The sequence below is a fragment of the Anopheles funestus genome, chromosome 2RL (genome assembly GCF_943734845.2).
Source record: "Anopheles funestus chromosome 2RL, idAnoFuneDA-416_04, whole genome shotgun sequence".
NCBI lineage: Eukaryota > Metazoa > Arthropoda > Insecta > Diptera > Culicidae > Anopheles > Anopheles funestus.
The window spans coordinates 11685649-11713192 of record NC_064598.1 but is presented as its reverse complement, the minus strand read 5'-3'; the positions used below and the strand labels follow the sequence as shown (position 1 = coordinate 11713192).

General features: G+C 41.7%; 2 protein-coding genes and 3 non-coding genes across 8 annotated transcripts in view; 2 read left to right on the top strand and 3 right to left on the bottom strand.

Annotated features, from left to right (window-relative positions):
- The window catches only part of LOC125765973 (zwei Ig domain protein zig-8-like), a 60755-nt gene extending 57973 nt beyond the window's left edge, over window positions 1-2782 (top strand). For 3 of the 4 annotated variants that reach the window (XM_049431545.1, XM_049431544.1, XM_049431541.1), the window contains one exon: window positions 49-2782. In XM_049431545.1, coding sequence (XP_049287502.1) covers window positions 49-182 — 134 coding nt within the window. In that variant the 3' untranslated portion in view covers window positions 183-2782. The remainder of the gene's footprint in view (window positions 1-48) is intronic. The other variant, XM_049431543.1, reaches the window with a different exon arrangement.
- Window positions 2783-3773: 991 nt separating this feature from the next.
- On the top strand, window positions 3774-5314 carry LOC125765941 (chaoptin-like). The gene has a single exon (XM_049431479.1). It carries the CDS (start codon window positions 3818-3820, stop codon window positions 5225-5227), a length of 1410 nt encoding a protein of 469 aa, XP_049287436.1. The 5' UTR covers window positions 3774-3817; the 3' UTR covers window positions 5228-5314.
- Window positions 5315-7463: 2149 nt separating this feature from the next.
- On the bottom strand, window positions 7464-7535 carry Trnad-guc (transfer RNA aspartic acid (anticodon GUC)). Its single transcript has one exon. It is a non-coding gene; the product is annotated as a tRNA-Asp (tRNA).
- A 7265-nt stretch (window positions 7536-14800) lies between these two features.
- Window positions 14801-14873, bottom strand: Trnaf-gaa (transfer RNA phenylalanine (anticodon GAA)). Its single transcript has one exon. It is a non-coding gene; the product is annotated as a tRNA-Phe (tRNA).
- A 1765-nt stretch (window positions 14874-16638) lies between these two features.
- Trnat-agu (transfer RNA threonine (anticodon AGU)) lies at window positions 16639-16712 on the bottom strand. The gene has a single exon. It is a non-coding gene; the product is annotated as a tRNA-Thr (tRNA).
- Between the last annotated feature and the right edge of the window lie 10832 nt (window positions 16713-27544).

Below are 27544 nucleotides of genomic sequence, written 5' to 3'. Positions count from 1 at the left end.
TGCCACCTCTGCTAGTGAAAAAATTTCTCTCGTTCCCCTTCGTTCCAGGAGAACATCCCGCGGCTATGCATCACGGCATCTCCACCATCCTGTCCGGGCCGAGTTTGGTCGCGTTCGTACTTTCGACCATTTTGCTCTTCTATCATCACAGCATTCGGTGGAAGGAATTTCGGCTAACGTAGTAAATCTGCCTAGTTATTTCGATACCGCTTTTTGGTTCCTTGTTTTCAGCCAACTTGTACAAAAATATTTGAATACTGGGCGAGCGTGTGTATGCGTGTAGGTGGGTGTGCATGTGAATGAATTATTTCAAACCACAAACAACATAACGACCCCAGAAATCATTACATCTTGTAAAGCGTTCCATTTAATCATTCGTCATTGATTAATTGTGCAATCAATCACTTCCTTTCTTGCTGCTTTCATTTGCTCTTTAACGTTCTTTTTTTTCGCCTTACACTTTCATTTATATCAATTTCACTTAAAAGCTATTATTATCGTTCACATTAAATTTATTTAAATTAGTATAATTTATTTACAAATTCAAACACTATTAAGTAATGGAAAATTTACGTTACTTTTCACACGTATTTCTTCGGTTATGATTGATAAAATGCCAATTTCACATGCATCCCACTGGTTCGAGTGTTTGATTTATTCGCAAACTGAACATAATTACCCAGTTCATAAGTGGAAAGATCGTTAGTTAATTAAATTATCTAATTTGTACAGCGTGAAATTTGTACATAAATCTCGTGTAGAGTATAAACACTATTTGTACAAACCCCGAAAACCATACATAGTAAACATTATTGAAACATTGAAGAAAAGCCATATATAAAAAATGATGAAACATAGGGATACCCTATAGAGCGATTTATGTGGTAGATTGAGATTTATTTTTTAGTTCAAATTAAGCAAAAAAACATGAGCCGTATAACGTATAGAAAATTTGTTATACCTTTTCAACTGTTGTCAAAAAAAAGAACTTTAACAAAAAACATTCACTAACCACGTTTACACACGTTGTTTCGAAACGTTTTCGATATCACAACAGTACACGAGTTTATTGCTTTTGGGTTTTTGATCAACAATAACAGCAGAAAAAAAAACAGAAAAAGTTGCGTAAAATCTTATAAGGAATTTTATTTCTACTATAGATTAAAACGGTGACATATCAGACAGAAATAAATTCATAACGCGATCGAAAACACAACAAAGTAAAACATACGTCATCGAAGAAAAGCTACATTAAAACCAATGACCAACGTGTGCATTGGTTCGATTTGATCCTCTTCTCTACGTCATAGGAAACCGCAAACGTATGATAGTCTAGTGATGGAAACTGAGCATTACAATAGTCAAAATGGCAGATCCCAGATTTTTCTAAATATTAAAGTGACACACAAATTGTGGTCAAACGTTTCAGTCTAAAATAGCTCAGCATGTACGGTTTGCTGCTCTCGAGAAGATATTCGCGTATCCAAGAAAAAAGAAAAACTTCAATAATTTGCTGGCAGGTCAACGAGCAAAAGTTGAAAACAATTTGATGTTTCACTTTTTTTTGGTTTAAACTTGCCAACAACAAGTCGTTTAAACTCCAGGGCCATACGCTCTGGCCCTCTGTTGGCACGATCAACGAGGTCAAGTGTACGGCAGGAGATCGACACACATACATCACGACCAGCTAAACGGATGGCTATTCATTTGAAAATTTATGGAAAAGAAACACTTTCAAATTTTGTTAGAATACAAAAATTTCCTACAGATTTAGGATTACACAGACCAAACCATACTGAAGCGATGGTTAACAGCAAAGAGGAGCAAAGAAAGCAACAAACGCTCTACAGAACTGATGCTGGCGTAAATATCGTTCTGCTTACGACAAAAGGAATTTTTGGCACGGTTCTCACATGGTTCTCATTTGCAAGGAACAACAATCGCAAAACAAAATCGATTGATGCCTTTTTACCAGACCCGGCATTACCCGCCCAACCCGGCCAACATTGGGGCGTTTAAAGAAGACTCATTTTTGACTCTGTAAGTTGTGAACAACATGCGACGGGCAAATAAAATGCGTCAACGTTTTGCAAAAACGCGTCTCCGACGGCGATAAAAACTGTCACGAAAAAGCAAAAGTTAGGACGCTTCCTCAGTGACACAACGGCACTGCGCCCGTGTCTAGCGGAAAGTTTTTCACCATCAGTTTAACAAACAAAAAGCCCAACATCATGACAAGCTACTGTCGGCCGTCTAGAGTTTAGAGGCAGAGCAATAAAATAGATACGATAGATGCGACAACAGGCGAGCCAAGCAAGAATCTTTTTTAGATACGTAGGTAATCAATAAAGTAAAGCCATACTGGTGAAGCGCAGTGAAAATGGGGAAAAAAACAAAAGCCCCGAGCGTAAACCCAACAAAAGGCACGAAGTTTCAGTCCGTGAAATGGAAACGTATGTTCAAAAATTGTTTACTACCGAACGGAGCAAACTGTTGATAAACACATTAGCAGCCATAATTTGCTCCGAAATGTTTCACACAAAGTAAATTTGAGAGAAAACAAAATCCAGCAAAAGTACGAACAAAAGCGTTGGAAAACAATTATGATAATGTAAAAGTCGGAATGGCGAATCGAAGCGCTTAAGCAGAAGTTCGAAATAGTCAAACCCATGCATACCCGTTTTGCAAAACTTTGTAACTAAAGATGTGTACCAAGTTAAACGACCGGAAGAATTGAGACAAAAATAAAAATGGAAAGCAAAACAGTCAATATTAAACTAAAGCTGCAGTTGCACTGGTTCGCCATTTTTTAGAGAATTTATTCCGAAACGAAAGTTCACAGTAACAAGTAAGTATTATTTTCAATTCCGTAATTCCGTTTGTCGTCTGTTTTTTGAATTAAAACGAAATCCAAAGTTCACTTACTTCATGGTCTTGACCTGTGCAGGACTCCTCTAAACCACTCACAGTCGAACACCGTCGTCTACCCATCTGTTATCTCGGCCTTCCTGGAGACAACGGCACAACTCCATCTCAGTTAGGGCCTCCTCTGTCCACTTGGACCAGCTAAAGGGATTAGGTCGTCCGGTGCCATTCGAATGACATGACCAACCCACCGAAGCCTGGCGAGTCTATGACGCTGTATGATAGTCAGTTCATCGTACTGCTAATAGAGCTCCTCACTAAATCGAGTCCCCTAACATGCTTCTAAACATCTTCGAGTCGAATGCGACTAAGAGACTTTCGTCAGTTGTGGATAAAGTCCATGTTTTAGAGGCGTCTATGAATACTGGAACTATAAAAGTTCTATATAATCTCAGCTTCGATCTTCGGGACAAGTGTTTTGAGTGAAGAAGTTTCCTCAGACTGTAGAAAGACAGATTAACTCAAGTTGTATCTAGTATCAATGATATTATCAGCTCTAACACTTGATCCTAGATATGTGAAATTATGGACCACTTCAAAGTATTCGTAGTATGCGTCTCTTGTGAAATAACTCTTTATTATTGCTCTAATTTTTTAGCTCCAGGGGGAATATTCTTCAAAGGCCTTTCTTTTACATTTACAAAGTTCAAAAGAGCACTCACTGTTGCCTCTAATATGTCGAGCACAGAACTGACAAACAGAGCTGTTTGCAATTATCTACAAGTAATCGACAGAAGAGCAGAAGACCAGAATCTACATCTTACAATGATTTCATAACAAAAAATCGGTTGTTTATACTAGCAATAGATGTGTGGTAGTAGCTGATAAGAATGCCCCATTAGAAGCGTTCCACTTTAATCTTCATCCAGTCGCTGATCAGTTCAATCGCACGATGGCGCGAATGTGGTTCAGCTTATTAAGTAGCTTCGTTGCTGGCGTTCTATTCCTCACAGTGACCGATGCAGCCATTATACGTCTGAATTGTGAACGAATTAATGATAAGTGTGTGCTGAAAAACATATACGCAACCGAGGATGACCGGTTCAAAGAAATTCGGAACGAGCGGTACGAGAACGTTATCGAGTTTTTCGACTGTCACATTCACACGATGCCACCGATACCCTATATCAACAAAGTGAAAGCGGATGCAATCAATCTGGTGCGCGTTGAAGAATATACCTTCAGCACGATATACCGTCTGGATGTGTCGTACAATAGGCTGCGCGAGTTCTCGTCGAAAGCCTTCGAATATCCGGAAGAACTACTGGAACTGAATCTAAGCGGTAATCCAACACTGAAAGACTTTGGCTTTCTATCGCAGCTAAGTGGTTTGGAAAATTTGGATATGGCCGATATGAAGCTGGAGTTAGAACTCTTGGATATTGGCACATTTGCTGAGATGTCAAAACTATCCAAGCTCAATATGAGCGAGAACCGAATTACCACCATACCGGTAGGAATGTTTTCTCCATTAAGCGAATTGAAGCATTTGGACCTGAGCCGAAACTCGATCACCAAAATTGCCTCCGGGACGTTCGCCATCGCAGTGACGCACGGTTACGAGGAACATGGACTGTATCACCAATCGCTGCATTTCGATCTATCCTACAACAACATAAGCATCATCGAGAACAACGCCTTCATGCATGCGTCCAAAATCAATCTACGAAACAACAAGCTCATTGGCATCGGGCAGTACGCGTTCGATAATCAGACAGCTCTGCAGTCGCTCGATCTTTCCGGCAACGTTCAGCTTAAAAACTTTGACTTCCTGCACAACCTTCGCGCACTGCACGAACTCGACATGTCGCGGATGAACTTCTCGTTCGACGGTGTTCCACAAAACATCTTCAATGATCTCGATTCGCTCACAACGCTCGATCTGTCGAACAATCACATTATCGACATACCGATCGGCATTTTTGCCGAGCTGGAATCGCTCAACTTTATCAACCTGAGCCACAACAGCATCTACCACATCGAGTTCGGTACGTTTTCGATGCGCAAGTACGATCTAATCGATCAGATTGATCTGTCGTACAACGAGATCAAGCAGCTAAACTTCCTTGTCTTCGTACCGCTCAAGTACCTCAAGACGCTGCTAATGCACGGGAACAAAATCTCCTCCGTCAACGCCAAGCAGCTGACAAGGAACAAAAGCCTTTACAACTTTGGCATCCAGAACAGCAATGTGCGTTGTTACGATTTGATTGATTTGTTAGGATCGCTTAAACTTGTTCACGAACCAAATGAATTTATTTCCCATCTGCCCAATGTGGATGGCATTAAATGTCAGCCATAAGATTGAAGCGTAATTAAATAAAAAAAACCAAAATTGTTATAAAACGTATAACAATTTGTGATTCTTATTTTTATAGGAAAAACAATAGCAAGTTCCGAAACATTTACTAAACGTCTCTACAACTTTCATTTCATTTCAACATTATTGCAATAATCGATAGAAACATTGACCACGAAAAGCCCCTGTAATCGCAACCACATTTGTAATGTAGTGCCACTCATCGGCGACCTAAAATCCGCCGAAATTATTATCGATTTTCTAATCTGCTTAATTGAAATAATTATGTCGGTGTGATTGGAATGAGGTATTGTTTTCAGAATTTATATAAATAAATATCTTTAAATACCTTTAAATAACTGTGCACGGTAATTTATAATTCTTTTGAAACTTCTATTTCAATATTTTAACAAGCAGAATTTATTGATAAATAACTTAAATAAATGCATTTCATACACATTCCTTTTTCCTACACTATTTGTAGATCTCACTTGTATATGTTAGTTTCAACTCCACATTTTAGCAAATTGATGTTTGTGAATTGAATCAAACACAAAACCTGTGGTTTGCACGTGTACGCGCTCATCGAACGGGGTATTTAATTATGCTAAAATTTCACCAGCTCTTCACCGAGCATCGGGCACCACACTTAATTCAGCTGAATTTTTTTCCGAATGGGACGAATTTGGTGTCACATCGATGCAACTCATCCGCACACGCAACCTAACCCAAAACAACATTCATTAGAAGAGGAATTCAGCGTTCGAAATTACCACTTTGTAGTGGCGTAACGTTGCCATTTGGACATTTACATAATTCGATTCACACTGTTCCAAAATCGATGCAAATACCTCGATGCGCACCGGGACAGAAATCGTGAACCTTCGTCAATGATGCGCTGAACGTTCGAAAATTGCACACACCTTCTCGTCCCCGAACGTGCTAAAAAGGGGTGTCAGAGTAAATGGCAAAAAGCTTTACCCAATAACGACGAGTCAGTGAGGGAAGAGAGAGAGAGAGAGAGAGAGAGAGAGAGAGAGAAAAAAACACACATAAAGCTTCACCAGAAACAACCAACTGTGCTCGATGGTCAGTAATTTACATTGCCAAATGGTTTTACACATTCGGAACACAGCACACCCCACCAGTTCATCTACCTTGGTTGCGAGTCACGGGTAGGGGCGCACTATTTGGTCAGTGTGTGGCGCCAGCGATTTCACCGTAGCTCTTCATGAAATTTCCGTCGTTAGTCACCCATGGGTAAGGGTATTAAGAGTGAATTCTTCCACTCCGTTCCACCGTAACGAAATCAAACTCATTCTTTCTGTCTCCTGTGCCGGTGGCTCGACCCTGTCTTCCTGTCTTTCCTGACCGAACGAATCCGTCCAACAGGATCTGCCGCAAGAAACGACGAACCCGGGGGAAAAGGATACCCGGGTACGGTAGAAACCTCTAAATCCCTTGCTGCGAAATGCTGGAAATGGCGCGACTTTTGGGGGTGCGAATAGCTCGCAAGTTGAGCGCGAGTGTTGAATTTTAATTAATTTCCAAATAAATTACTTTAATCGATTTCTAGCGCTTTCACCACTTGCCACTTGCGTTCAGATGCGTATGCACTTTGGTCACGCGATTTGGGCGATTATTGGGCGGGGTTGCATCGGGATGATATTTCCCACGGATCGAAACGAACGCTGTACAAAGCTAACGGACACAGAAAAAAAGTTCTTCCGACATACACAAAAAACCTAGCTTCAAACTAGTAGTAGCTTCGATAAATTTCGACTATAGAAATTTGCTATCGGCTATCCTTTTACTGTTCCCTGTTCGAAACATTCGTTTTCGAAGGATCGTTGTAGCTTGCCACGACTAATGCCATTAAAATTCGTTCTTTTTTTTGTTATCGCCATTCCTATGTTGATTCAAGCTAGCTAGCTCGTTAGAGCGTGTTTTAATAATTTAACGTAGCCAATGATCTATTGAACGTTACGAACGGTGCGATTTTTTTTTCTTCCATCGTTTTACCAGCGTCCAATTAGAACGTAAATGAAGCTGTGAGCATGGTAGCTACTAATTTGAAATTCAATTTCCAACACCACCCAAAGAAGCTGCTAGCAAACTTGAGAAAATGTCGAGTACATTAAATGGCCTGTAAGGTTTCAGCATCAATCAGTGAAGCTTATTAAACGAAATGGGAAAACAATGAAGTAAAAACTTGTGGTGCATCGAGCAAAAAAACTTTCTCCCCGACGGGGAATCGAACCCCGGTCTCCCGCGTGACAGGCGGGGATACTGACCACTATACTATCGAGGACATGCAAGGTGAGCGCGTTCGTAAAGCATTTGTTATATTTTTAGTAGATTGCATAAAGTCAGAGGAGAATCTTTGCGGTTGTTTTAAAGTGTTTTATATTAAGAAAACAAAACACAATTTAATTTCTATCCTATTATTCTTCTTCTTGCGATGATTGTTATTAAACGATACACCTTTGTTATGCTTCGAGTTCAGTGAATCGTAAAAATAACAACCTTTAATGTAATTTACCTTCTATGACATTGTCATCCTTTATATCCAGACATCTCCCACACTAAAGGAGAGTTGCTTTAACCATAAAGCATAGTCGAATTTCATGTATCGAAAGTAAACGAATTTCCTAACATGTGAAATGGTGCTGAGAGCATGGTTATGCTGGATCGGCTTATGTGCTTGATTGCTTTTGCTCTACCTCACAATAGCCTAATGCTGTCACAAATCGATAGTATAGTTTTTTTTCTTCTAACCTCATATCGGTTACCCAAAATGACATCAAAATAGGTGTAAAAAATCACATATTACCAATTTTCATCAACTTTTAAGTTGTAACTCTTGTGCATAGCGTATAAGTTTAAGCAATTTCATTATTATTTTACAATTTATAAGTAATATTTACAGCTTCCACTCATCACTTTGCCCACAAACCGTTGCATGAACTCTCACTTCATTACTTTTCCGGAAAGCGAACTTATTTGTCAAGATGGCAGAAGTGTTTTAAACGCAGATGACGGCTGAAGCATATAATCGCTCGTAGGTCTATTTACTGGACGAACTCTTCTCATTTCCGACCGATAGGATTTTAGCCGGACGTTAGACCAACCGCAACCAATTCTGACTAACCAATAACTACCAGTGTCTGAAGCCGTTCCAGAAAGTGCTGAACCGTGCTGTGGTTTTTCTCTTTCCTCGACCGAACACATGATGGGTTGGAATGAGTTTCCCCACTGCTCCGGTCGAATGCTCGTACATTCTCCCACGAGCATACATTGATAAACCTGCTGGTCCGTTTAAATTTTGCATCTGAACAATGTTCTTGAATTCCCAAACGATGATCGATTTAGTTTCGGGCGAATGAAAAAAAACCTCTCTAGGCAGCACGATGATTGGGTTTCAAGGTAATATAGTGATTTTACCCAAGGGTTAAATATAATATCCCAATATCTTTCGAAAACTAATTATATTTTTAAAAACATAGGAAAACCGTTCCCACATTTGTAGAATTCACTGATACAAAGTTCATGAAATACCTGAGAGAACTAAATAGTGAGAGAGTAAATTAGCTTTCCTATTTTAATCAGTTTTACTAACAAGTGGAGATATGCTAACCGTACCCCTTTGTTGCGTGCTTCGTCCAAATTCAACATTACAATTCTCTACTCCTTTTGCTGTAGCCAGTGGACGTCCACTATCGAGATGGCAGAGGAAATAAGCCGTCCAGTTACGGAAACCATCCACCAAAAAACGATTGTCATCCGTGCTCGCATCTGGTTTCTGGCTCCCTTGAGACGCATTGCTATACAGCGAAGAACGATAGGCACGTTGCGCCAATGTCTTTTACTGAGAATGGACAGAAAGAATATGTCCGACCGTGTGCTGACCGGTAGCACCGGGGAAAACTTGTCAGAACGGGAAGCCACTTCTCATCTATACGGCACACTCTACTACCGTCCGTAGACACACACGTTCTACGTAAGCAGCCTTTAGGGCGAAAAATAGGAAAAGCATAAACCGCCACCAGAACACTAAGCGAGCCGCAATCCTACCTCTGGAAAGTTTATTATTCTCTTTTTCACGCAACCTCATACCTTTGCATACTCTCTCTCTGTCTCGTTTTTTTCTCTCCTTCTCTCTCTCACACACACAGAGTCAAATACTCGGTTTCGCTGTTATGTGCATTCCCAAAGGGTTGGTATCGTCAAGTTTTGGAGACTCGATTTGCATACGACCAACTCGACCGGTCAATCCAAAGCCCAACGTGTGTCTGACGATCCGTGCGCCATCTATTTCCGTCCCCATGTGGCTCACGGGACCCGGGCGAGTTTCTTTGTTTCACCAAGTGTGGAGGCCCAGTTTTCCGGCTGAATGCCTTGCTACGATACGGTTGAGTTTTCCCCGATTCCGGAACCATTCAGCGTGTCGAGTCAGCTTGTCCGTCGTTGGGCGTTTTGTTAAACTGTTCCATTCACCCTCGTTTTTAACCCGTCTCCCGGGGAATGAAATGTCTGCCCGATGGAGCTGCTTTGCCCGATAATCAGTAACCGAATATCAACGCTCCGTTCGCCAGTCGATGGAAGAAGGGTATGGGACCGTGTGGACTAAAGGAGGACTTCAAGGAGAGTCAGCGAATTGAATTACTTTCACTTCGGACAATCGGGGCCGTTGTCCCGACGCGACCCAGGAGTGAGTAGAGAAATTCCCACCAGTACCACCACTTTTGGGATGAAGCCACCTGGCCTGGAATAATCTGATCTGGCCGAAGTTGAGTGCTCCGTAGCGTAGGGAAAACCCACAACACGCCCATGCACTTCATGGTAATTTCACTTCCATTGGGGAAAAGGGTGGAAGAAATAGAAAAAAAACCTCAACAACCACAGCTACGCACATCCTTCGGGCGGTCAATCTGCGAAAATTAGAATTAATTTCCTTCGTCACTACGCGTCAAACCGAAGGGTAAATGTTTTGCGCAATGCGTTTGATCCTTGTACGCCGGCTGACCAGTATCATTATTTATTCTACACTCTCAATGCTTCACACACCGAAAAACCTTTTCCAGCACAAAGTAAAACAACAAAAAATTGGTTAAAATAAAAGAGGTGCGGTAAGACACATTCCACTGAGCGTTTTTGTATCTCCTTCGGTATTCCTGACATTTCTGCTCCGGACAGTGTAAAATTCATGCCAGAAAGAAAAGATACAAAAAAACACCACCCAGAGATACTCTTTTTATGCATATTTCATCATACCGAACAGACCCTCAGACTCGGGTGTTACTTATCTGATTCTTTGATTAAAATTCTTTTACGCATTCAGCCCCGTTTGTTCATTATCCTTTCTTGACCTCTCGCCAAACTGTGTTGCATTAATGTACACCACTACAAGGATCGTTCGAATTAGCCTTTTTGTGCGCCAGAATGAAGCTCTGTAGTTGTAATTTATCTATTGAAAAGCTTTAAAATGAATGTGTTAGTTTCGATTTGTAACACTGCCTTAAGCTTCATTGTGTTTGTTCAGTTTAATCAATTCTTCTCTGCCGACCAGTGAATAAGCTTGTCAAGCAACCACCGCCAGTACGCGTTTACTAATCGAATTAAAGTTAATCTTATAATCGTTCCCTTTAATCGAACGCCCTTTTACTCAGTTAACTTTTGCTTACATATCTCATTAAGAACCCGACCAGAGCCATCCGCAGGGCAATCATCATCTTCATCCAGAAGTTCCCCTGTTGGACGATTCCTCTTGAAAAAGCAGACAAACAAAGCCGCCAGCCATGAAGCCGGTCAATGCGTTCGCTGGAACCAATTTCACATCGAGTGGCCAAACCCGGTTTCGGTGCAAAAACACGGCCAGAAAACTTATAATTACAGTGCAAACCTTTTAACTCCAATCAACCCCTCGGTACACACACACACTCATCGTTGCCGAACCGTTCGTAACGACGTGCGAATTTCTGCTTCATCCCAGCAACTACAAAGGATTTGTGCCCTATTTGTGCCTCCTGAATCAGGTTGGTTGTAAATCAAGAAGCACTTTTCAGCGCAACGTATGTTTTCACTGCCAAGCAATAGTGGCAGCGTCCAACGCCAAATGGCGGCAAATTTTTCACGCCTTAAAGCACTTTAAAATGGATGCCGTAGGCAAAATAACATCATCATTCATCTCCCCGCACTGACATCAACTAAATGCAATGCCCGAAATGAAATTGCGTTGTGTCCCTTCCCGGTTGTGCCATATTTTACGCTTTCACGCTTTCTTTTGTCGATTTTACTGCGATTTCTTCAACTCCAGTCACGATTTTTGCAAAACCAGTCGCCAGCAATGGCTTTATGCTTCGCAACCAATAATGTATCCAGTGCGCATCCAACATCCACTGCAGTTTTCTTACAAAACTGGCCACTAAAGCACGATGCCACTTGGTAACGATTCGTTTTCAACCAGTGCATCCATAACTGCTGGTAACGTGTTCCCCTTTGCAGCTTTGCATTCAGCGTGCTTCTCCACTCTGCCACTGGTTTTTGGTATTTGCAGTTGCCCAGAGCTTTGGTCCCGATGCCTTGTTGAAGCTCGTTCAAGATCCGCAACCTCTTAAGTACCATTTATCCATACAAACCGATGAGTTTGTTGCAGTGCTTCCGCTCGTTTGCTGCAACATCTGCCCGCTACCGTGCACGGCCAAGATCTGCCAGGATGTGCATGAGCAGCCAGTAGCACCTTTTGTCTCGATACGGTATTCCAAATGGCAGGACTATCTGTTAGGACGGGAAGCTGCAAGCGGACACCGAAGTGTAACCTCCGCGCGCAAAGTGGCACATTATTGATTTGAACTCTAGCCGTTTTTACCTACGCTCGGATCTCGTTAAGCGATGTAAAACGAGTGTCAACTAGAGTGTTCCCTCACACGGGATGAGGCAAGAAAAATGTCCACTCCTTTATCGCATCCGTTACCTGCACCATAATACTTCGTAACGAGCCATTCTTCCCAACGCGCATACATGCATTTGCTAATGTATGATGATGTTTAACATGTGCAACATTTGGTACGCTTCTTGCAACAAGAAATTTCGTCCATTATGCGTCCAAATATTGCCATTGCGGAATAATCAATCGAAAGGTGGAAATCTATCTATAATATATGTAAAAAAAACCGTGAGAAACGTTTGTTTATTGATTGTCTAGGTAATCCTATTTGTGAGGAACTGGAACACTTTATGGTTGATTACCGAATATAATTTATACACTGGAGATTTCCAAGCAAGTTTCCAGAGTTTTGTACAAGTAAATTTCCAGAGTTCTAGAGTACGTTTCAGAGTTAGGTGTACAAGTAAATTCCCAGAGTTTTTGAGACGGTTGTCATTCGATAAAACCGAATCGAACGAAACAAGTGGTAGTCGAATGGTGCCAACTCTGGACTTGATAGCAAGTATAATGTCCTATCCGCTATACACTATATAACTAGAGCATTGTCGAGATGGAAAATTATCATCTCTTATATTTGGCCGTTTTTCTCTCAATACTCAGTTCAAAGGTTTCTCTCTGATGGTTTAAACATTCGAGAGCATAGCACTCGTAATATATGACGGGCTTCTGATCCCACCATGTTACACAGAATTACTTCTTGCGTTTGAATATTTCGCATTGGTTGACTCACTGGACTTCATGTATTTTTTTGCATTAGGACTTATCATACAGTCTGCTTCATAAGATTCCAGAAGCAAAATACACACCACTGCTGGCTGCGTAAAAAATATGCCCAAATATGCCACTATTAGTAACAAATATTTGACCTACAAATACGACATCTGTTGCATTTTAAAACGCGAAATACTTTCTTGTAGACCCAATACATTCAAACAAACGTTACATTGATAAAATGCGCCGCACTTGCAGTTATTCGATTTGTGAAGCATTTTGATCTGTTTGTAGAAATTTATGCGTAAAAGAAAGAACCAATTCCCACCCAACGTTGCCACTGGAAAAGACTTGGTCGAGCCATCCGTATGTGCGAAAAATGTTGGAAGTTTGCCTCGAAGGAGCATAATCGGTCTCTTTGTCACCAAACCATACCTAGCTATTTTGGGTGATGATAACTTTGGATCGGGTTTTTTTTCTTGTTGGACATTGCTAGAGCTAGATAATAGATGACGTTTAGTATCTGCTGCTCTAGGCGTTTCCTCTGTTCATATGCGACCGCCTTAGCGAAGCGAGCCAAATAGCTTCACAGCTGTTTGTTAAATCGTTCCAGTCGCCTTGTAATAGACCTTTAATGTTCTGCTGCTGGCTAGCTGTGTTCGTTTCCCGTAAAGCCAACAGCCATTGCTCAGTAATCGATTTGAAAATGATTTCACCGAATGTGCTCTCTTCCTATTACTGTTTCCGCACCAGCAGAATCACTGGTTCCGAACGAAGGGAAAAACACAGTTAAGGAACGAAAAGTGCTGCGAAAACTCATTTACTTTTTTTCCCCCTATTAAAACCTTGCCTGATGTTCGTTTTTCACCAACACCATAGGGATGGGTTTCTATTTCGAACGAAATAAAAAAACCCCTAGATGCACCATACTCTTTGTTGAGCCAAGTGCATCAAGGCGTGCATCAACGAGGGAAAAGTGCAGCTAGAAAACTTTCCAATTCTGTTTTCCACTAGCCTTTGGCTTCGCACTTGCAAGAACGATCGCAGAGCGTTGTGGATGCTAGAAATATAGTTATTAAGAGCTTGAAAAACATCGTTATTATATCTACTTTCTCTTTATACCGTACTCTACGTTGAGTTCTTGTACTGACTGGCTGCCGGTTGAGCATCGTATGTTATTAAACCCAACGCTTCCATTGCCAAAATCCCGTTCGTACCTTCTGCCATCATGCCATCTGACCGCAATCGATGAACGGTGAAGAAAATGGAAAATTTATTTTCCATGCCTCTTACCACACAACGATTCCCGTCCGTACTTGAATCTCAATGCAAGGAATATGCCACCTTTTTCTGGCCATCTGCACTAGCAAAAAAAAAAACAGGCGTAACCATTCAAGCAGACCGATATCGCGAAGCTTTTAATAACAAAAAAAAATTTACTCAGAGCTCAGAAGGAAGACAACATTGCAGCCTTAATCGTAGAAACAGAAAATGCATCTACCCATGCGTTGGAGGCGGTAAAACAGTTCCCAACTCTATGCATTTCCAATGCACTTTGCACTGGTAGAGGTGGTTCGTTGGTTTATAGTTTCTGTTTGTCACGAAATGGCAAACGTTTTCACGGACACGAAGGTGATAAAAAACACGAAACTGAAAGATTGGAACTTTAGCTCGGTAATGGACGTAGGATTTATTCGTAACGAAAGATATCGCAAATCCATTTAAAGTTTAACATCTTTAGAATCTTTGGATTTTGCAATTTTGTCGCAATGAACTTTCGATCGCCATTAACTGGTGTCGCATTCAAATCAAGATAATCAAAACATAGATAGCAACTGTATAAGATTTAAGTCACTATTCACCAAAGTTAGACACTATAAAAATATATTCTGAAGAAAGAAAAAACTATTTCAGAACTGTGCCGAAACCCGGGATTGAACCGGGGACCTTTAGATCTTCAGTCTAACGCTCTCCCAACTGAGCTATTTCGGCTTACGATGAGCTCGTGCGTAAACTATTTTCAGCTGAGATACACGCAGCAACATATCAGACAAAAAAAATGCCCTTTTTCGACTGGTGGTACCAGTACATGAGTAAGCGCCTCTTATCAACATGAGTTTGGTGTGTTGCAGTGCACCTTCATGCGCTTGGTGTGTTCAACATCATCGTTTCAGCGTAATGCCTACAGCTCTCTCTCTCTCTCTCTCTCTCACTGCACCCGCCACACGCATTGATCACACACATGGCACCTTTTAATTGCAACCGTTGCGGTGAGTTTCATTCATTTGTTGCTTTGTATGCTCACTGTGATTACACTTCCACCACATGGTGTCTGATTAAAAATACCCGTACGTGTCATGTGGGTATGTTGCTAAGCCCGTCACGTTACTCCGTTTGACAGAGTTCCGACACACGGCGGAGTTGACACATCAAACTCCCTCCCCCCCCCCCCCTTGATCACCCTCGATACTGGGTGTGGTCTGGCTTATTGTTAACATCGGTTCGTTTGATGTACCTTTCATCGTTTTTGAGAGTTTATGTATTTTACTACCGGAAAGCAATCACCGGGCTTCCGTGTTGGCTTTCCGTCATTTGTATCACATTCACGAACTGATGGAGTAATGGAAAGTATTTAATTAAAAAACATAATCTTTACGATTGCTTACCAACAAATTTCTTGCATAAGCAGCTTCAGAAAATAAAAGCCTCCACATTCCAAACCACCGTAAAATTATTCCGAACGACGTTTCTCTTCCATCATTCCATCACAGACCACTCTGCTGGTTACAATCGTTTGCCAATGAAATGCTAATTGAGCATGCATCACATTATAGGAAAACGGGTAAAACGCAGCACTTGTAAAATGCCAATAATCACCGTTGAAATCCTTTCCCCATAGACCCGGGACACACATTTCATTGTGAAACCATAAAATGCACAACAAACCAGTCCACAAAATACATGCGATTCGATTCTCTCGACCATTCAAACCAAACGGGTTTCCCTAACCATTTACGCACCCCAACCCAACCCTAGAGCCCCAAACCTTCCAAAAGTGGCGTCACTCAGAGTGTCGGCGTAGAACGCTCATAAATAACTTGCTAAACGTTCACCCAGGGCTGCAACCGAGAGGGCCGGAGACCATTACATCTTGTTACGCGAGACTACATTTTCACGCCGTCATCGTTGGGACGAACGTTTTGTCAGCACGTAAAGCACTCGTCGTCCGCTAACGACATCTAAACAAACAACACCCTCGCCAGCCACGGTAGCGCTTTGTTCAGGTGGGGCGCCATGTTTTGTGCGAGGTGAATAAACCCCCCCCAACCAACGGCGATAACCGGCCGGTGAGGGGGGGAGGGTCTCAATGTAGCGTCATTGCGGGTGCGATTTATCGTTCCGCAGTCGGGGACATAATTAGTTTCTTAATCAATGCGCGTGTGCTTACAAACAAACTGCAGCGGACACGATTTCGGCAGTGGAGAATGACTTGAGAGCGTGCGTTTGTTGTAAGCACCAGCAGTTCGTGTATTTGTTTTTATTTTCAAACAAACAATGAAAATAATGAGCTCTTACAGACGATGAAATATTTTGTTCAAAATCAACGCCATTCGAAGTTTATTTTTAACACGAATATCCTTCCTCTGTTTGTTTCGAACAATAACCTTTTTATTTATCATCTCGTTTGAAGAAAAAAACGCACTCTTCATTCCTCGGATGAACAACGACACACCGAGAAGGAAGGAGAATATTAGCAAGGCTCCGGCGAGATTCGAACTCACGATCTCCTGTTTACTAGACAGGCGCTTTAACCAGCTAAGCCACGGCGCCGCGATGCATGATGAGCGGTTTTATTTCGATTTCCCTTCCACAGCATCATCATTCCTGCACAAAATTCTAACTTTATCCAACCTAAACCAAGAAGAAAAAAACAATCATCTCATAAACCACCAACATAAACACGCGGTGTGTGTGTTCCCGCTACAATGCATAGTACAGTAAACAGAGCATAATAGATGTCACAACGTGAACGATGAATCAGCTCCACGGTTCTGGCACATAAAGCCAACCGGGTTGTAGTAAGGTCACACCGGAACTGGTGTCTATGCTTCTCCTCCTCTCACGCTGGCTGGTGCTCTGTACACGCTTTGTCGTGTCTGTGCGTCGGCGATGGTGAATATTTGAGTGTAAGATTATTCCATTCCAACACTGCGAATAACGGTTTACGACCGTGTCACTGCATTAGTATTCGCATTGATAACAAGATTAGAACATGCGAAAGCGAGCCACACTGTGTTGACTTGTGCGCTCGTTCCCAAGCTCCGGCTGGCTAGCTCCGGCCACGGTGTGCATGGTCGATGCAAGGTCGACCATAGTCAACAAACACCGGATACATTTCCGCTTCGTCTCACCGGTACGTACCATTGTCCCATTTTCAACACGCCCATTTTGGCAGGCTGGAGCTCGGGCCAACTGCTGGGCGCATCTCGGTTCTCGGCATACATCCGATCACCCAAACCGCTCACGATCCACAGCGCGGCACAAGTGCTCATCTCAACCATTATCGAAATTAACCATGGCAAAATGGGAAAATTATTGGGGCAATGTTTTCCTGCATTCGTCGCCCCCTAGGCTGCCTGTTCATGTTTTCATTACCTTCCTTCGTTCGCTAGCACTAGCTTCCAGCCCAACGATATCCGACCGAGTTTGTGAGGACATCCGTTGGTCAACACTTCTGATCCAATTATGCAACCGGAGCAACAGCTACCCGTCGTGGCTGTACGAGAGTTCTAGCTCGGTTCGTTTCCCTGCAAACTGGCCAACCGAACGCTGACGGACTGAGTGCGCTTGTTCTTTCAAAACTCTTATTATGACACTTCACAATACTTACCAAACAGTACAGTAGTTTAAGCTATTAACACTGCCAACTATTTTATGATGACAACTATTTCTTTCACTCTCGCCGAAACGAAACTTTTTTCGCTTTTGCACTATTGCCACACTCAAACCACTTGTTTGAGGTTTATCATAATGCAATTAATCATTCTGTCGTTTTAGAAAAATTATGTCCTATAGGTCAACTAGGTACGTCTTTTTTTGCAAAATTATGCCGACTTGCACAACCAAACCCCAGAAGAAGGGTTCTCAAATGTGATTCTAATTTGAAAATGATGACATCCTTCCTACATAAGGTTTCTCTCCCAAAAAAAAAAAAAAATAAAACGATGCTCCCTAACGATTTATGCATCCTTTGTCCATCGTACCCCCCATTAAAGAAACATAAAGACGTGAAAAATGAACGTTGCTTTTAGTATGATAGACAGTTGATCATCGTATACGTTTATTTAAAACGACTACCCCAAAAACATTATCTTTGTTCTAGGTTCCGTTTTCCCTCTTGAACCAATTGAACAACACGTTTGTTTATTCTTTCAATTGTTAAAGACAGTTCACTATGTAAACAAAACGAAATACATTTTACTCTTCTCAATGGTGGTACTAACTCCATCGCAAGATAAGTTCATTTGCATCAATATAAACAAAAGTACCAGCGCAACTACGATTCCCGGTACGAAAGCAGGAATTTATACGATTATGGTTCAACACAGCACCACACGGAACCGCTTTTGTATGATCATCGATCCTAATTGAATCAATGCAAATGCACACCAAAAACTCAACCCATGCTCCGACAATGTCCGTTTGCGGATCCGGTTCCGGTTCATTCGGGGAGTTCTGTTCCGGAACAAATTAAATTAATTTTGCCCCGTTACTATTGCCACTCATAGCTGGAGGATGGCGCTGCAGAGACGGCTAATCAAACCGAACCACTTACGTAGAACATCAGCGCCCTTCCCTCTATACGGATGCTGTGGACTTAATCGACTGCTTGAGCAAAACATGCATGTTTCTACCATGCATCTGTCTTTCCTGTTCGTCGAATGGAATCGAATGAACAACATGTCGTCGTGTCTGCATCTAACGCAAATCCAATGGTTCTCGCCGGTGGAAACACTATCGCCCAGCACTATCCATCGTCTATGATGTTGATGATGATGATGACGTGGAGGCGATTAAGATCCTTCGGCTGACATGCAGAACTAATGGCCAGAGATCTTTGATCCGTACAGGTCTTTCATCCTTTCGCAAAACGTGTTCAGTGGATAGACCTGGAGATGGAACCTGGAGATAGAAATTTTGCACATCTTTACCAATTCCTCCGCATGTTTAATCCCCAAAAGGTTGGAGCTGTTCCCACAAGAGCTACGCTATGGATTACAATAAACGCATATTGCAACGTGCAAAGTTGGCAACCATCTTCATTTCGATATTATTAATATTTTGCTGCATATGTTAACCCTAAACTAATCCACATTTATTAAACTGATTTATGTATTTACCAACACTTACACTAGTGTTACCAAAGCATAACGCAGCTCTTGCCCATTAATCCAGTTTTCCCTGCTTCCACCATTAGTAAAACAGCAATCTGGCGATGATTTACCCAAAACAGGACATAATCGCCCCAAAAAAAATGAAAGCTGCACAACGCTACGGCAGCAGGTTTCTCCTTAATCTCGTTTGCCACACACACACACACCCTGGCGATGCAGCCAAGGTTCATATTTGTTGGATTTTCTTTACTACCATCCGTTTACGAATGGCCGGAATTAAGAAACCAACCATTAACAGTTTACGTCAGCCTTTTTCCTCGAGTTATGGGAGTACGGGTTTCGAACCCTTTACCCCACTCATCAATGGGCGCTTGATGTCACCGGCAAACGATTATCCGTTTTCAACGGGAAAGCTTCAAACGCTCATTTCGTAGCACCGGAGCATATTTTTGCAACTTCATCAAAACAAAGCGGAAGCTTTTTCTCACCATTTGAGTTTTCTTTTTTTGCTGTGGTAAGCAAATTCTCTCCACTAAGACCGTTTCGTTTCCAATAATTCGTTGCCCGTTTTTTGATTCATTTTCACTGCTATAGAAAGGATTTCAAATTCGCACCGATTGCAGCTTGCCCCAATCAGGTTTTTTTCTCTCTTGCTTTGTACTTACCCTAAATTTCCCATTTTACTTCGTTCCCCATTTCCCGAAAAAAGGGACAGCTCACATACAAAAGCAAAAAAAAAAAAGAAGGAAAACAGAACGATGAGCAGGAAGCGCAAACATTGCACGCCATTAAGCCGTGTAATTAAAATGGTGTAAAAGGCCACTGGATCGGAAAAGCCACGGTTGGCGGCAAGGGTTAAATTGATTCGATTTTCACAGATAATACCACCAGATAACGTTTCACATTGTGACGAAAAGATCATACCGGGTAACCGAATGCGGGCGGATCATCGCAACAGGAGAACCCGGTGAAAGGGATCCGTGTGGAACGATGTGCGGTAGAGCTTAATGCTCAATGCTCAACGCCGATTGCTTGCATTTCCGCTAGCTGCAGATCACGTTTAATCACACCCCGTTGCTATAACGCTCGAGGCTGACAGCCCGTCATGGTTTGCATTTAATTGCGAGCGAGCGAGATAATCATTGAGCAACTGCCATTTACGCCGGTTAAATTATATATTACTCCATATTGCACCGAGCGGCGCTTCCGAGTCCCCCAGGAACCTTCGCGCTTCTTTCCCTCGCGTCCTTATTTCTCCTTTTGAATTTGCATTTCTATTTAGCTGCATCTCTTGCATTCGCACAAACATAGACACACACACATACACACACAGAGAGAAGTATCTTTGTCTACCGTTCGTCTTAATCAATGCGACGCTTTGACTTGCAACGTTGCACCGAACAACATTGCACCGGATGGAAAGCGCAGGGAAATGAAAAGCAAACAGTGCAAACAAACCAATGCTCTACAATCTACATAACAATTCTTCATTTTGAATATTCCATTACCATATTTCACAAGAACGTGGAACCGTGCCTGGGTGTCTGTCTTTTCCTTTCCGCGTCCAATCTGTTCGCCTGGCTGTAGTTTCCCGAGTAACGATGCCCGACCGTCACCCGGGAATACTGGTTAGCGCACGTTCGCAAATGCAAGGTGGAAAACAGGCGAAAACTACGGCATATTATCGTTACTTGCATACTGCATGCAACAGACTATTTGCGAGCGTTTAGCATTCCCTTTAGCTAATTTTGCATTACAGACAATGATACTTAAAATATGTTCCTTAACCGATGCTCCCAGAAACAGTGTTATCGTGTATAGTACTAATAACTGTTGATGTTAATAAGAAAATATTTCCGAGCTATTTCGATTGAACATTAGCATGGGATTAACTTTATCCTTTTCAATCTATTTAATCCCCTTACCTAGTGAGAAAATTGCGACCTTATGTGATTTTTGATTAATATTTTCTTTTAATAAAGCTCCGCTAGCCCAGAAGATCGTGCCATAAGGTACAGTGTTAGACAGAATAAAGTACACCTAATATTTTTTTAGATTTCTTTCAATTGTTTGGTTCAAAATTATTTTTCTTTTCTTTTTAATTAGACATCCTTGCCATTTCTATCAGGTTCTTCATATGCTGAGGATCAAGTTCTGCCCAGAAGTGCTCCAGATCTTCAAATACATATTTTTCTATGTAACATCAATTTGGCAACCCTGTCACACAAACTCTCAATACAGGTAAGGGCTTTTCTTGAAAGGTCTCTCAGCAACATTGGAAGAAACTCTTTGTCATCTTGTTGAAATACGAACTTCTTTTTGAAATTCATCTGTATGAGTAAAACATTCAGTTTTTCATCTGCGGCAGCGTAGAAATCTGCTTTAATTTTTATCTGTCTTGCCTTCCTAGTAACAGCTTCGAGAAATTTAACCGTTCATTATATCACAAACCATCAATTTTTGAAAATACAAAGGAAATGTTTTCGATTATTCTGAGTTTTACACTATTTCAACACAATTAAGTGAAAAGAAATACACTTTTATAAATTATAAAATCATTAAAATAAACTCACAAGACAAGAAACAATATTGCAAAGTTTGAACGAAAATTTGAAACACACAATTGAGAGATATTTAAAAATTATAAGGTATGGACATTATTTCGCATACCACTGTATCACAAGGACAGAAGTTCCTACGCCGGTGCTCGTTAATGTGTTCACCAAATATTATTGCACAAGGCATTGAAAAACGAGAATCTCATTAAATTTGTACTTCCTCTCCGTACTGCTTTCACCTTGCATGTGGCATGTATCATGTAGCAAGTGTGACATAGTCTAATTGTTTTCATCCATTCACTCTTGAATATGAACGAACAAATCAGCCCCAGACCCCTCCCGCGGTACAGACGGCTGTGTTCCCTCGTACAAATTCCCGTGAAATTACCGTACCAAACGAGTGAGCACAAAATGTAACCAACTGTCCGCCGAGACTTAATAATGGAAATGAAAAATTCGAGTGCTACGGAGACACACACTGGCACAGTATTTAATTAACAAAGCACACAAGGTGTACACGAGTGGACAACGCACTGGACCCAACCCGTTCGCGGACAGCACGCGAATCCGTCCAAAGGGACCGGAAATGCATGCCACCTAAATGCAAGTGAAAAAAACGGCATCTTCCCCCCACTAATGGCTGCAAGTTTGTTTTTCTTGCTCTTACTTGCATTTCCCCTTTTTGCTTGACAACTTCCATCTTTGCGTCGCGTGCAGAATTACGTGTTCCGTTACTTTGCCCTGCGAAAATGCCAGCGTGTCCGCAAATGCTTTCCATTTCACCATCTGTTCGGACCTGGCTTTTACACTTCACCGACAATCCCAGCACCAAACTTGACACCATCGGACACCATTGGTAAAGGCTCAACCAACGCCGAATTTAATACCACGCAGCCTCAAAAGTTATGGTACGGAAAATTCAGCATCTTTTATTCATTTTTTTACGGGTTTTGCGGTTTTGTTTATCATTCATCCTGGCGTTAGTTCCTTTTTTGGGCATGCCACCATTTATCCTTTCCGTTTTTGTGGTTGTGTATTTTTCATTTTCCTTTTTCTTTTTTTGGTTTTTTGTTGCTCCTTGCAACGTCCGTTACCTTTCACTGTTGGTGGGTTGTTTTTTTTTTTTGGTTGGTATTTTACCACCACCATGTTGGACTTGCCCAAGCACGCACAGCGCTAGAAGGACCTCGGTCCGGAGAGACACTAGCGAAGAAGAAGCCACCATGCACGGTCAAACAGTTTTCCTCCCGGGGGAGAATCGAACGGAGGGAAGGTCCGTCTGATGGAGCAATGCGGAACTAAGCCGTTCAGTAAATATGCAAAGGCATCCATTGCGCTCACGAGTAAAGAATGGTCAGAACGTAGAGCGCGCATATTTCAAGATTTAATTGGCAAGGATGGGGTTGGCTGCTAATGGGTTTCGAAATTAATGAGTTCCTTAGTAATATTGCTTTGTTTGTTTCGAAAAGAGATTACTCATAGATGGTGCCATGCGCTCCATCAGTTAGAGAACAACAAAACACGAAACACGGACCGGGCTTACATAGAACGGATGGGACCTTCGCTTTTTTTCCCTCTTGGTGGGCCAATCAATTGTGTATGGACCAACCCAAACGGAGACCGTCCTAATGCTATATTTCTGTGTTTTAACCGATTTTTTTTTGTAATTAAAATTTTTTAACACAACCAACAGCTCCTAAAATAAATTATCTATTGCGCTATGAATTCTATCAATTAGCAATGATTCCAGTGAATGAGTTCGATAATGACGTTGGGTATTATTTTGTGCTGGAAAATGACACAATTATTTACGCGGAAAAAGCTCACAAAAGGATGCACGGGTTTGTAAAATGATTCAATGTGATATTTTCCCATCAAACAGCAAAGCTTCACTCTTCCCTGCACTGGGTTCTACCATGAGTTTTTACATATTCTATTTGGTGTCATATCATATGCACTTTCCAATATGCAAAATTGATCGAATTTCGTAGTATAAAAGGAAAATATCGCTCTTGTCTCGCTTTTCATCTGTTAACATCATTCGCACTTTATACTTTCGTCAATAGCGGCAAACACTTTCTCTCCTAGCTGAACGGTCCTCCAGAATGGTCCTCCTGAATGGTTAACAAGTATTGCGACTAAACAACCTCCGGCGTGCTGTAACGAAATATGAACATGGATATGATGGAAACACAATATAATGGAAAGCTTGTTATAACAATCTCTCGGCAGTATGGCATGAGCGAAACGTTCTCGTGTATCGCTACTATCACAACACGGCTGAGCTTTACACCAAAAGCGATAAACACCAGGCGCCTCCATTCGCTGAAAATGGCAGTTACGGCGAAAACATTAACCTTAAGTAAACTATTAGCACTGTTTGCAATTCCGGTCAAAAGCTTAGTTAAACCTACGCTTACCCTACATTGCCCACTCATTTGATTCAAATTTCTCCATTCAATCCAAGAGAACCCATTTTTCATACTCTGAAGATAGAACGAAAAAAAAGAACAATTGTCTAGACGCGCCGTATTTCTTGACCATCTATTCACGGGGAGGGTATCCCACCATTACAAGCAGAATGGCACAAAAATCCTAGTCCTTCACCCAGCTTACTCCACCAACAGTTTCAGAATCTCATTTTTTTAGTTTTAATTAAGTTCTTTTATTCTTCATCATTACTCAGGCGGTTATTTTACTTTCCAGAGTTTGGTCATTGTCTTTTTGTTTGTTTCGTAGCGCAGCGGAGGTCTTCAACCATGAAGAAAAACTGAATTGGTTATCCCCGTCTCGACCCTATCGCACTGTGGAAGATTTTCAACCGACATACGAGCTAATGCTTTAGCAACACTTACCAGCTCTTACCAAGGAAGTGGCTCGAGTCTTGTGCCCTTTTTACCGGCAAGTGAACAAAAAAAAAGTATATAAATGAGGCGAAGCGAAATACCACGGAGTTTATAACTGAGCTGAACTTACAAATGAACGAACCAAATTACACTCCACTTGGCACTGCGCTCATACCGTACTCAAAAACCTAGAGCTGCTCGGTACTAATGACTGATGAGAACCATCCACCAGGCACCCGACATAAGGCAACCCTCTGCCCTTATGGGGCTAGAAGAAAGACACCATCGTGGGGTTTCGTCCCCCTACCAAAAACTATGCCAATTGGGTGTGGCTGGGGCTTTGGAAAAGATCCAATCGTTTGTTTTCCTTCTTTTGAACGTTGCAATTAGTTCCTCGTTCGGCCCCAGCCAAGTAAACAATGCTCACTATCGTTCCGAAGGATACCCATTGATAGGGTATACATTTCAGTGACAAAAACCATTGTCTTCAAATGTATTGTTCATATTCAATTTCCGTTTTTAAATTTGTATGTTTAATATAACTTTAAAACAACCTAATTCAAGTATTTTAAACAATAAAGATCGTTCTCAATAAAGAAGTTATTGAATATCTTTTTTATTTCTCTATTGATGTCTTAGGGCTCCTCCACTGAAAGATCATACTATGAAGGTACGGAACACAAAAACATCAAGAACATTCACAGAAAAAGCATAGTCAAACTTCCTGAAGTTGTGTGTAGTGTTTTCCACCAGAAACAGATTCCCTTTTGATACAATATTCAAATCTAAATCTCTGCACCAAACCAATCTGCTTCGCACAAAAATTTCAATCTCACGGAAAAAAGAAGCAAATTATTGCAATATAAAACAAAAAAAAACACAAAAGTCCACCGTGAATATTGAGAAAGCACAAAAAAATATGCTAAGATCGCACAGTTGCATCATCTTCTGCTAGATGCTGCCGGTGTGTCTTAAAAATGTATGAGAAAGCTATCGTGCTACCAAATGTAGTCAAGGTGAAGCCACAAACTTCTTCAATTCTCACATACAATCTAAAGGAATGCTTACTAATAGACACTAAAAGAAAAGACAGAATGGAGGAAAGGGTAAATTTCCTTTTAAAGCATTCTTTATGAATATTAACTCTCATACGGGTACGTCCGCAGCGGGTTCACCTGGCCCTTTGCCCATATCAGATCTTGGGCATTAGTTTCGTTTGTATCTTTGTCCCGATTCTGATCTGAATTCTTATACAAAAGGGTCATTTAAGGCGATGGCAAAAACTGTTCGTATAGATCCTCGCCATCCCAAAAACCCTATATCAGATGTGCTGACAATTTTCAGTAGCCCGTTTCGTATTCTATGCTTGCATGTTCTACTTGGAGTGGGTTCGGTGTTAGAGTTGGAAACACTATATCTGGAGCATCATCTATACATCTCTGCTCAGGCACCCGTACTCACCCTCACACGAGCAACGCATGCCGTTAGAATAATTTATATCATTTTTCAAAAGCTTTATTCAAGTTGTATAGTTTATACCTAGAAATTCATGCTGGTAACCATACCATTTCAGTAGCGATTGCACTCAAAAACATAGCAACAATGATACAAGAACCCAATAAACTCTCCTTATCACCCTACCCCTATCATGATCAAAGCCAGAACAAGGCTTCAAAATGCAATCTCACGCCCAATACATTACTTGCCACTTTTCCAAAACACATGTGTTTTCCGCACGCTATCACAATCATGAGTATCGGAAAATCTTTTTTTTCCTCCCTATCATCCATTCACAACTTCATTTTATACCCCTGGGTCCCCAACCGCACCTTCCAAATCCAAGTGGTTTTGCAAAATAAGGAAATTAACTTATCGATAAGGCCGTCGTCACACACTTTCGACGATCGGGCGTCGAAATTGAAATTCTAATCCTACTCCGAAAAATGATGACACAACCAACGACGATTCATCATCTTTGCTCGTCATCCGTTTTCCTATTGCTTCGCCACGCATCCCGACTGCTTCTTCCTGCATATCAATACAACCAGCTAAGCTCCTCGAAAGTGCCTACAAGAGTCCGGTTTAGGTTGCGCGGGGCTCCACAGACTTCATTGAAAGCGGTCCAAATGGTAGGCCTCTGCCTCGGATGCGCTTCCTCCTGTCCACCATTTTGCCCCTGTTTGGCTCGATCGATTGAAAACTTCAATTTACACACAATTCAAATGTAAATACAAACAGAAACCCATTTTTCATGCCCGGGAACCAGCTGAAACTGCCTCCCCCGAAAAACCAACCGAACTTCACTGAAGCGCAGAGGGTCCGTTACCGGGTAGTCTAAAACCCGCCCCAAAAATCCTATCCACGGCAGGACACACGGTACAACAACAGCGGCGTGTACCGAAGCATCGGAAGGCAAATGTGTTTGGCCTTTTTCCCAAAGTACCTCTCTAAATTCGTTACCACTTCGACAAACATGCTGAAGTGTGGGTGCACGTGGCAAACGACAGTGAGGTTTCCGCTTTTCTAGTGGGGAAGAAAAATTTGCCAACGTGAAATATTCATATGCGCTTTACAGTGAATTAGCTACATTTCTGGCAGCCCTTTCGGTGCAGAACCTTTCATCTATCCATTTCATCAATTTCTTCGCTAGACACCATCATGAAGCACTAACTGATTCTCACCCGTTACATAGCTAACCGTCCCCCCTGCCCGCCCCCTTAGCGAATGGCAATAAACACTTAGTACCGGCAACCTTTCAAAATCATTCACAATCAATCATCATCGCAGCAATAGCGAAAGTTTTGCTGCCAAAAGGCGCTCTAATTTCATAGGGCAATGCGTGCGCCACGAGTTTTGTGGTCTGT

Excerpts from the sequence above, each read along its gene's own strand:
- LOC125765941 (XM_049431479.1), top strand. The coding sequence starts at position 3,818 with ATGGCGCGAATGTGGTTCAGCTTATTAAGTAGCTTCGTTGCTGGCGTT.